The sequence below is a fragment of the Channa argus genome, chromosome 17 (assembly GCF_033026475.1).
Source record: "Channa argus isolate prfri chromosome 17, Channa argus male v1.0, whole genome shotgun sequence".
NCBI classification, from domain to species: Eukaryota; Metazoa; Chordata; class Actinopteri; order Anabantiformes; family Channidae; genus Channa; species Channa argus.
The window spans coordinates 6206003-6218020 of record NC_090213.1 but is presented as its reverse complement, the minus strand read 5'-3'; the positions used below and the strand labels follow the sequence as shown (position 1 = coordinate 6218020).

The following is a 12018-nucleotide window of genomic DNA, read 5'->3' as shown; positions in this document are numbered from 1 at the left end:
CTTTCTTGCAGTTCTCTTGGGAGACACACAAAATCGTCCATTTGTCATTTTTCCATCCTTTTCCGTGTACCTCAACACACTCCCACAAAACCTCTACGCTCTGTATACAAATCTAATAATGTCATCCATCTATCTGACAAGTTTACACCAAATTGATCCTGTTTCCACTCTTTCATCAGCCTAAAGTGACAGGAAAAATGGCAAATGGGGTGTTTGAACACATAAGATCATAGGAAGGTATTGTTTGTCTGATCCCTGATCAGTTCAAGCACTAAATAATTTGTGCTGGTTTCATCCATGTGTTTCTGGATAGTGTTTAGGTATCTACAATTATTGCTGTACTGTGACTTTATTACTAAAACACAGAAACATTGGGCAAAAAATAGTTCTGACCTCTAATTACTAAAACACCAACACTAATCAATATCAAACGTGAAATAAATTGGTGATGCTGACAGACAGACTCTACAGCCTCACCACAGGACAGAGACACAAATGTTGGTGCTGATCACCTACAGCTGTGACTGCAGCGTCCTGCGGGGCACATCTGCCTCTCACCACAGACATCACATGATTCCTCCATTTACCTGAGCCTCAGTGCAAAGCTGCATGTCCTCCACTCTTTGACGGTAGCTCTCAAACTCAGCCAGAGCCTGTCTCTTCATCCTCTCATGAAGCTCCATGGACTCCTCCAGTGATTGAATCCGCCTCTTCAGGTCCATCTCATCGCTGATCTTGCTCTTGTACTGGAACGAGTGTGTAGGGTTCAGTGAGACATACTATGCTGTTTTATTAATGGGCAATATTTTATCTTGTGTAACCTGCATCTACAGAACATCCAGAATCATGTAATAAATGTGCCACATTCATAGTGCATTCATTTGATTACCAGGGGGTGATTGAGGCGTAATATATTAACTAAACATAACCATGTATTGTAAACAGTGTAATGCCGGCTGCCATTTTGCGTTGTAAGATTTATTAGTACAAATACAGCACATGTATTGTAAATTTGATAGTGTAGCAGAGAAATAATGCAGTTTAGTGTACAGCTGCAACAGATGCCTCTGTTCAGTGACACTTTCTTACCTTGAGTGACTGGCCTGAATTTAACTGATGCTGACCAGCGTGAGTCAACTTGTAAAGAACTCCTCTCACTGTCTTAAATCAATGGTCCACTGGGAATCAAAGCCCACTCATACCCAAAACCACTACCTCACCACTAAAACGTCTATTTAAGCAGAAAAGTTATTTATAACTCAGGACTTGTCAATTATCCCCAAAGTAATTATATTAAATTACTTATTCCTGCCAGGAAGCAGTGATTGATTGCATTACTTATTTAAATGAAGATTTATTTACACCCACAAAATTGCTTTTCTTCACTTCAAATGACTTAAAGTCAGCTCCCTTCCATATAAATGTCCGGGAAACCAGAAATCTGTGCTATTGAATGTCCCTTGCATGAAGAAAGTAAACTTTTCCATCAAAATGGAAGGACTGGTTTTATTTAGGAAACATACTTCAATTTTTCAATTAAGACAGCAGCTTCTTAGCAGTAAAACTTGATAGTAGATAAGCAGTATAAACCTGTAGTATTTTCTCTCTGGTCTCAGAGAGAATCTGCTGCACTTCCTCTTCATGGGCTTCTTTCAGAGTGGCGATGGCGGCCTCGTGTTCGTCATTTTTCGTGTTCAGTGCATAGATAACCTGCAGGAAAGAGGAAGCGAACACATTAGCTGTGACAGAATAGTGTGAGATTAAAGTGAGGAAACATGAAGGTAAAATAAAAAACTCTACAATGAAAGTTCTTTACTGAAAATAATTTCAAAGCAATTTTAAAAAATGGATGAATATCTGCAAAAAATAAAGCTTCACCACAAATTTCAGTTTTGATGTTGCTGTGACTGTTGTGTAAAAACACCTAAACAACCCCTTTTAGAGTTTAAATCATTCATTTATTACATTTGACTTGTTAAATCATGTTATAGATTAAATATAATGAAGACATAAAGGCAGCAGTTTCACTTCCTGTTCCAGACTTTATTTTGCATTCCTCGCTTCCCAATTCCGTTTCCTTAATCATTAGTCATTCTTTAGTCATTTCTGTTAGTCCTGATCACCTTCACCTGGGCCTCCCTCAGTCCCTGAATAAGCCTCAATGTTTTGTGCACTATTTCCCAGATTGTCTGCTCCTCTACAGCGACTCTCCAGCCTTTTCTAACTGTGTTGCCTGATGATTTCGACTTTATTCTGCCTGCCTGCTCTGGCTGAACCACCTGAACCCCTGGTACCATGCGTTTTGATCTGACTGCCAAAATCCCTGTTACCCTGACTATTTCTGTATACCTGGACTCTTAAAACCTCTGCCTTCTGGCTTCCTGAGATTGGATTCTGTTAAACTCTTTGATGTTTGGATTTGGACTTTGTTAACCTCTGAATCACTCTGGATGTTTTGGACTAATACTGTGTTTGGTTTTTGGGACACCGTGATTGAACTTGGATTTCATGAGACTGAGCTTGTTCCCACCGACTCATCCCAGCTCTTCTCCACCCACTATTGTTGGCTGCCCTGTTGTCTCTCTCCCTGCCACTCTTCCTTTTTGACAAGCCATGTGAAGGAAGGTCATCTTGCTCTGACGTCATCCTGGTTAGTCCACCATTCTCCTCCCTTTCTACCTGAGAGACGCACACACCAGGCCCTGCTCTGTGGTATCTTGGAGCTAGTAAGCCTCATATCCTCATTAAACAACTTAGATGTAAACCCACCTTTATCTTCTCTGTAGCTCTGGTCACTGCTCCATCTAGTGAGCGGGAGGGATCATTCCAAGCTCTCTCCTCCTTCATCCTATTGCCTAATTGTCAAATTTATCCCCATTTAATCCTTTCATACAGCAAGCGATTTGTGTGTAGCCACATTTAGGTCCTCAAAATTGACTAAACCTCACAAGCAGAGTTGAGTACATTTGTGTTATATTAACAACCTGCACATAGCTAGTATAAGACTTCATACAGTATACACTGTAGAAAACCTTCAAGTTCATGCTTTGATGTTTCTAGTATAAGCTCGGAAGCATCAGTGATGCCCCACAGTCATAAATTAGAAATCACGTATTGCTGAGTAGAAAAATATCACAAGCAAACTGTTGTACATGAGATTGACCTTTAAATCCATCCCAAAAATATATGCAAGCCATCTAGAGAGCCATAATCTGACAGCACATCAGGCCCCAGCTCACACAGAGAGAGAGAGAGAGAGAGAGAGAGAGAGAGAGAGAGAGAGAGAGAGAGAGAGAGAGAGAGAGAGAGGACAGAAGTGGCTTTTACATGTCCACATGAAAAACCATGACGCCATCTTCTTTCCACTGCTTCTCCCCATGACACGCAGAATAAAGCTATGTGAGGTTTCTTTGAAAGATTGACTCAATAATTCAGTATATTGAACTTTGAAATGGCTGTTTAGTTCCAACCAACGACTGTCGACTTAATTAGTATAGGGAGTGCACAGAGAACCTGGAGAGTACAGGGAGGGCAAAAGCTTTCTTTGCAACAATAACATCTAATTTATATGCATGTTTTTGCTGAGAGCTCTAGTCACTATAAAGAGGTACTCAAATATGGATTTTGTTTAACTGTTATGTAAATATTATTTTTGCACTTTGCATATTAAACATTTATTACTGCATACAACTGTTATTGGTTTCAAGCCTAAGAGGTGTCCTAAATACATTATGTTTCTTTCACTTGACTGTCTTTAGTTGTCCTAGTTGTCATCATAATATGGTCACAGTGACAATGGTAACATGCTAATGTTATCAAAAAACAGAAGATTACCAAAGATTTATATTTTAGGGATCATTAATATTTGCACATGTTGCATGCATCATATAGGGAGACAGCTGACAGATGTACATTTCCATCACTGGGAAAGTTTGTTTAGGCTAAAATGACAAGCTTATCCCAAGGGGATTCACATTATTTACGTTGGAATTGTAACATCAAGTCTCTTTCACTAAGTTTTCATGTTCACAAATGAGGAATGAAACATCCAAGATCAGAGAAGCGCAGTAAGGCTGAGGAAAATTCAGTTTGCTCCAAAATAAAACTTCTTTTCCTCCATACATTTAAATTATTCAGCCGGCTAAGTCTCTCATCAGCTTAGGAAGTGAATGGAGCGGACGTAACAGTTAGAGGAGCTAAAATCTCCATCAAGTCCCAAGAGACATCAGAGCACTTCTGCTGTGAGGTCTGCTAACACACACACACACACACACACACACACACACACACACACACACCTGTTTGCCCACTGTCATAATTTTTGTGTGCACACATACTTTTTATAAACCATGAAAATAGCAACTGTTGCCTAAGAGACAAAGATATTTCCATCACTGTCATGAGGAATTGGCGGATACTGAATCTTACACAGCATCAAAGATCCCAGAAGGGGATTGAAAATATCTGCCTGTATTTTGAGTCACTGTATTTGAATTGGACCCTATTTGTCTAAATGAGGCGTTTAGCGATGCATATTGCCAACTACCTATCCTTACTTTTGGTGCTCTGTGACTCCAGCAATAAACACACTTCTGGGGGACCTTCTTAGGATTAACTGATCCTCTCAGGCAGTTCTTACTCACAGGCTGTGAGCTTGCCAAGGCAGTACATAAGTCCTGTCTTAAGGCAAAATTATGATTCTCTCGTGGAGGTACTGTGGTGTTACACCGCAGGTACATTGAGCTTACAATTTAACCCTATAAATTTCCACAACACCAGATGGATGTGTCATGCAGTCATCTACTTGCGCCTGTATCTTTAACTTGTAACCGTGTGGTAACTGTGTGTACATTTCCTCATTAACTACCACATGACGCATCACAGAAGAGGGCTTCTCTAGATCTCTAAAACACTATACTACAGTAGTGTGCAAAAGAAAAATGGCTTTGTTTTTGCTTTGGTTTGGTGCTCTGAGAAACAGTAATACTTCCAGGAAATAATTGTCTCTCTAGAGTATATACTGACCTCTATGTACATAGAGCTTACCTTTAAACACATGCAGGAACAATTTAACTTATTTATTCACTGCTCACACGCAATGGAATCACACCCACAGACTCTAACCTATTTTGCTTTACTGTAAATATTTGATGTGGATTTTATCATTAAAAGTGTTTTCTGACAAAATGCACTCTACGGTAATTTTAAAAAATGAGCTGCAAACAACATTCGTCTGCTGGTAGTCACGTGTTGGCATGCGCTAGTGGGAGGGAAGAGAGTGTGAGCGGCGATCCTTTCTCATCTCCTCGGGTCGATGGCTTGATATCCTTGGAGGAGTTTGCATAAATGACAGTGAGACCGGGCAGATCGATAAGGTGACAGCAAAATGCCACAAATTTTATCCGTCAGCTGGGAAAAAGTCACAGCTGAGAAACTCACTGAGACTTTCAGCAGGCGTGTTGCAGCTGAGTCCCCTGCTAGCTGCTCAATGAAATATGACTCTGCTGTCAAACACAGTAAAAGCTGGAAAAAATGTGGCTGTCTTCACTCAACTTCTGCTTCTGCTCACTTTTAAACTTTTTAACCTCTGGTTTACTTTTGGGGCTTTATGTTATTTTCTCCATACAAACTAACTTTATGACTTTCATAAGAATATACCAATGTCCCAGAGATGTAAACTTTTCCCATCTCTTGTACATTTCTCCTTTCTTTTTCCACCTTTTGTTGCTTGAATCCAGCACTTGTTAGCAAGGAAAAATGTCAATATTTTGCAATATACTTTTGACTTCTTTAGAAAGCAAGTTCAAAACTGTAACCGATGTGAAAATACGAGTGTTTCTCAATCTGCTTTTCAGTTGTAACTTAAGACCGAGCTGCAGAAGTTAGGTCCCAACAACCTTGTTTTGTTAAATTACGCAAGACATTTTTGCTGGTACAATGACAATACTATAATATTCTTTTTCCTTTTTTAAAGATTAGTGTGATTACAATAAACAGTTAGGCAGTTATTCGGTCATTTTAAAAATAACTTGCTCTGAATTTCAATTGGCACATCTTAAACCCCCCTCCTTGTCCTATCTAACCCTTTTTTGGCTACTATAACAATAGCAATGTGAGATAGCCTGACAGGGGAGGTAAGTCATAACTTTTTAATTGGGTAATAAAACACAAGATCCTGCACTGTGATCAAAGCTAAATATGCTGTTTCATCTTCACGTCTCCAACATTGTCAAATCTCAGACTTTGTCCCTCCAACAATAGAGCTCATAAGCAATTTAGATGTTTTTTTTTTTTGTTTTTTTCCTTTTGCCCACTGCCAAAATTACCTACTTGGTCACTCTTTTCCCTCAGGGGGAAAAATCAGCCTAATACTGTGCAAGATGCTGATTTGATGCTGCCTCTTTATACTGTAGCCCTGTGTCTCTGTGTCAAAATTACAACTTACAGGTTTTTAGGCATTTAGTTGTAGTAAAAGTAGCTAAAAATTTAAGTTTGAGCCTTTGTTTTTTTTGGTTACGGTTTGCAGTAATTTATAGGGAATGGGAGAAGTCAAAGTTACTATAAAGCCTAAAATGTAAACAGAGGCATATATGCGTATAAAGAGAAGGTTATGTGTGGAAAGACAAACTGTTATTTGAAGGAAAAGCAAACACTGTGGTTAGACTGAAATGTTCAGCTATTTGTTAGTATAAATAATGTGAGCGCTGCCATAGAAAGTGGAAGTCAAAAAGCAATTCAGAAAAGCTAAATTATAAATGAAAAATATTTGAGAGCTGCCAAAATCTACAGAGCAAAGAAACATACATTGTTCACATTATAACAATAACACTGGCCTTACGAAGAACCAACAAGAGAAATAAAACACATCTAATGACTCCTAACAAACCAAAAGGGCCGATCTACTATTATTTTAGTCTGACAGGCCTACAAATCCACACCTACGCACGCACGCACACACACACACACACACACACACACACACACACACACACTCCTAAGACAACTCTCCGCTCAATTCTCCCTAGCGGCTGATGAGACTTTGATGATCATGACGATGTCTAATGGCAACCATTTCGCTACCTTAACACTCGCCAGTGCTCATTTTCCACCCCGTGGCAGGAGAGCTTCGTCTTCTGAGTGCAGCGGGTGTGAGCACATAAAGGGCAAAATTGCAGAGCGATGAAGGATGTACTGAAGACATAATGGTAACTGCACTGTAGTTAAGTGATAGCTAAGGTCTAATATAACAAATTCAGAGGTTTAAGAGAAATATTTTTCTTAAAGGAACAGTTTGACATTTGGGAATCACACGCACATTAATCAGCCAGTTAGCTTGGTTTAAAGACTGGAAACTGGATGGAAATAGTTTACCTGTTTCTGACTAAACGTGCAGCCCAAAAGATCAATAACATTTTGTATGTGGTTTGTTCAATCTGTACAGAAATCTCCTTACAAAAACCAACAGTTGGCTGTTTAAGCTAAGAAAGTGAAACATAACTCGTATAAAAGTGCAAATAGTTGTTATTTCACATCAGTTTTTGTGATCAAACAAATGATACCTGCTGCCAGGTGAATTCTGTTACATTTAGACTGAACCACGCTCGCCATTTTCCTGTTCCCAGTCTTGATGTCCTCATTCCTGATCCTGTCCATCCTCGTCTCTCCCAAAGAGAACCTCAACATCTTAAGCTCTGCTACCTCCAGCTCTGCCTCCTGTCTTTTCTTCAGTGCCACTGTCTCTAAGCTGAACAACATCTCTGGTCCCACCAACGTATTGAACACCTTTCCTTTCATTCTTGCTGATACTCTTATCACAACACACCTGACACTTTTCTTCACCTGTTCCAACCTGCTTGCACTCGCCTCTTCACCTCTTTTCCACACTCTCCATTGCTCTGAACCATTGACTCTAAGTATTTAAAGTCCTGCACCTTCTTCACCTCTGCTCCCTGTAGCCTCACTGTTCCACTTGGGTCCCTCTCATTCAAACACATGTATTCTGTCTTGCTGCGGCTAAGCTTCATTCCTCTGTTTTCCAGAGCAGACCTCCACCTCTCTAGATTTTCCTCCACCTGCTCTCTGCTCTCACTACAAATCACAATGTCATCTGCAAACATCATAGTCCATGGAGATTCCTGTCTAACCTCATCAGTCAGTCTGTCCATCACCAGAGCAAACAAGAAGGGGCTCAGAGCTGATCCTTGATGCAGACCCACCTCCACCTTGAACTCCTCTGTCACACCTACAGCTCACCTCACCACTGTCTTACAGCTTTCATACATGTCCTGCACCACTCTAACATACTTCTCTGCCACTCCAGACGTCCTCATAGAATACCACAGCTCCTCTCTCGGCACCCTGTCATGCTTTCTCTAAACCTACGAAGACACAGTTCAACTCCCTATGACCTTCTCTGCACTTCCCCAGCCAGTCACCAACATAGAGTATGCAGCACATTATAAAGCTAGTTATTATGGAAAATGCATTATTTCGAACCAATTACATTCAACCTAATTTTAATTTTAAATGTTTTAATTATGCAAACCTAATTATAATAGGGAAATAAGCATGTTTTCAGTCTATTTGTGTGCAAGTTCATGGGTCTGTAACATCTCTCAGATGACACTGGCCTCAACAGCAAAAACAGAAAACACAGATGGAAAGAGCATAAAGCTTCTGTATCGATGGACTGCCATCTAAGTCCAAGTTTTAACCCCTTACAATAATTTCTGCTTTTGAAAGCAAGTTAAACTTCCCAGAACTAGGTGATTTTAAAAGTAAAGCCTTGCAGATATGAGTGACTGTATTTCAGAAAAAGTCTATTGATTTCTGCACACTTGGGGATAAAATCATTAACTGTGTGGAAGAAGGGCAACAGGGGGCCTCAGCATTTAATTGCAGCAACAACTATTGATGTGTCATTTCGCCAGCAAAGGATTTTAGAGTAGGGGTTGTTGCAGAGAGTGGTGAGGTTAGTGGAAAACTGGTTTAGCAAGCAATTAACTTCATCATTACTGCTACATAGCAAACTATTTTTTTATCGATGCAAAACCAGCTGTTTACCACCTGAAACATTTCTTTGTAAATATTTCCTCTTCTTTCTTTTACCTTTCAGATAATTAGTTCATTGACAATGTTTTCAGCATTGCTGTTAGTTTATTCTTGGTTTTGGGATTAGTATGTTCAACTATGCATAATGTCTAATCACAAAAATGTTGAGTAATGTGGTGAGACATGAGTGCATAAGTCCCCCGTACTTAACATGAAGTCCCCTTTAAGAATGTAGTAGAGTCGTCCTTTACTAATTACCTAGAATTATTATCAAACAATTAGTGCGTGTCTTTCAAAATAATCTTAACCTGAGGCAGACACAGTGCTATTAGAAGGCTAACGGAAGGTAAGTTTCCCCAAAATACTCATGGAAATATTGTGCTAAGACTACCTGCCACTTGGCTGAATGTAACATACTGTAGCTTTTACTATTTCCTGGACACAGATGACCTACAATCTGTACTGTTCCTGAATCCACTAAAAGAAGAGCGCACACACTAAGTGGTGTTATTTATATAAAACCTCAGAAAATGATAGATCCATTCACAACAAGGAGGAAATATCCATCCCAACCATCCAGATTTTAAGATAGAGACAAATAGTTAACCAGCTGATTAGCTCTTAAAAGACAGATTCTAACTGTATAGTGACACAAGTTGCTGCTTTGTGGCTTTTTGTGCTGTGCGTAGGAGATGAATGACAACAGGGCTCCATGTTATCTATTATACGTGATACAGCAGATTTTCTTGAACTGAACTTATTTCCAGCTTTCTTAAAGTTTTATCAGTGGTTCATGTCTTTTCTTGAAACACCTTTGGCGGTGGTGAACCGTGAGTAGGGAGTGGATCATATAAACAGCTTTATTAGTGATCATATAAACCAACTCTTTTTTATTTTCCATTACCCGTAAATGTTGTAATTTACCAGCAGAACGTACCATCCTGCTGAACAATATCATGAGACTCGAATGGAAAAGCCTCCTGAGCTGCAACGAGGTACATTATCATTGTCTTCTAACCCTCATTATCTTTAATCATTGTCTAATTGGAAACGTAATTTCCAACCACACATTTGGTTGCATTATTTTGAATCAGACTTTAAAAAATATATACTAACCGACACCCAATCAATTCATCACATGAGGTCATTACATTTAAGATGGTGACTAAAGTCAACTTTTAATAAAAACACTAGGTGTCAGGCCCAATAACGTGTGTAATTGTGTGATGGTTAAATTATCTAATTCAGATTCTGATGAAGAGAGATCTGAGTAAAAGCCAATTACACATATCAGTATTGATCTTGAGCAAAACGTTTCTGTCTGGCCACTAGGATTAATGTAAAGAATGTGATAAAATAGTGAATAATGGCCTCAGAATTACCCAGAGTCTGACGTGCTGCCTTTGTGCGGCTTGAACTGTTTTCTATAACTAATATGCCACAACAAAAAAGACTTGGACAAACATTGGACAAACAAAAATCCTCGGTGTGTAGATGCTTTCTCTTTGTGTGTATAATCTCTGTATGACCAAACTAATGCCTCTCTCTGCTTTCCCAGCTCTTTCTTAACTTTTTTCCACTTTAAAGGCACAGAATTACAAATAATTATATCAGTATTAAAAACTGTTATTTACCTTATAATAAAATTAGATCTGGTGTAGAGTAATCCACCTCCAGATAGGATGGAGAATATGCAATTCGATTGATTATTGAAAAACTTCCTAGCAATTGTTCAAGCATACAATAACCCTTAACGTTAGCAAGGATAAATAGTCAGAGTACTTTTTTATTTTCAAATAATAAGTTGTAATTTGTTCACACTGTTTAAAAAATATCCACCTATTTGCACTTTATAACCAATGTTGGCACCAGCTACAGTTCAGACTCCAACGCGTACGTGCAATGTGCTGCATCACCATTCAATGTGCCATCTCATTTTCCCCGCCTCAATATTATGCATTTGGTGGGAGTGAATTTAACGAAGCAGAGAACTAGATAGGAGGCCTAATTACTTTAATTATAGTGCGTAACTGTGATCTGCTAAACTGTAAGGTGCACCTTAATCCGCCAGCTAATTACGGGATGTTCTGTGGTGGTGCTGGTGACATATGCATTGGGTGCTGTTGAGATAGTGTTGAGTAAAAGTTTGGCCTAATCATCGGATCAGCGCTTTTGCACCACATAAACTGCATCAGCATCAAACCTTTAATTCGAAAGTCTGTGAAACCAAAGTTGCGATTTGCCTGTTAATTCCGTTGACCGAGGAGGAGGGTCACGGCAGACTGTACATGCTTTCTGAGTGATTTTTGGAAAACTTTACTGCAGATGCCTTACACCACATAGTAATGCAGCATAAATCTGAATAAATCAAGAGAACACTCACCACATTCAGTGCGCCAATATTTTAATAAATGAGTTCTATAAAGAGTCGATATTTTCATTACTATATAACTGTATAGAATAAGACCGTTTACCAAATGTCTGTTGTGAACTAGATTAACTTACTCTATAAAGACACTAAATCCAGTGTCATGGTCAACATGCTCTGGTTTTGCTGTGGTGGAGAAAGGATTGAGACAGGGGGATTTTTTTTTCCAGACAACTAGGAATCACTCTCGCACCACACTCCACACAACATCTTGAGACCAGCTACAGTTACATAAAAAATGAAAAATAAAATGGAATGATGATGATCAAAATTCATTTGTCAGAACTAGTGAGCTAGGGATAAGGTTAAAAAACCTTTCCTGCCTTAAATATTACTACTGGCCTGCACAATGAACTGCAAGTGTGGCTTGGATTCGAAATGGCCTGCAGACAAGAGAGACCCAGACAGAACAGAGCACAACTAAACGATTGAGGCTTTAAAACAATGAATCGCTCAATAAGGCAATATTTTACAGTAAGAAAGAATATGAATACTTTTAACATGGTAGCATGGTAGTAAAAAGCCATAAGGCTTGTAGA

General features: G+C 39.1%; 1 protein-coding gene across 4 annotated transcripts in view; it reads right to left on the bottom strand.

The window, feature by feature from the left end:
• fam184ab (family with sequence similarity 184 member Ab) overlaps positions 1-12018 on the bottom strand; it is a 114134-nt gene that overhangs the window by 66579 nt on the left and 35537 nt on the right. For all 4 annotated transcript variants that reach the window (XR_010911277.1, XM_067482718.1, XM_067482720.1 and 1 more), the window contains exons 2-3: positions 1591-1710; positions 588-746 (exon numbers count right to left, since the gene is read on the bottom strand). Coding sequence is in view for 3 of the 4 variants with exons in the window: in XM_067482718.1 (XP_067338819.1) it covers positions 588-746; positions 1591-1710 (279 nt within the window). In the remaining variant the exon portion in view is untranslated. The remainder of the gene's footprint in view (positions 1-587; positions 747-1590; positions 1711-12018) is intronic.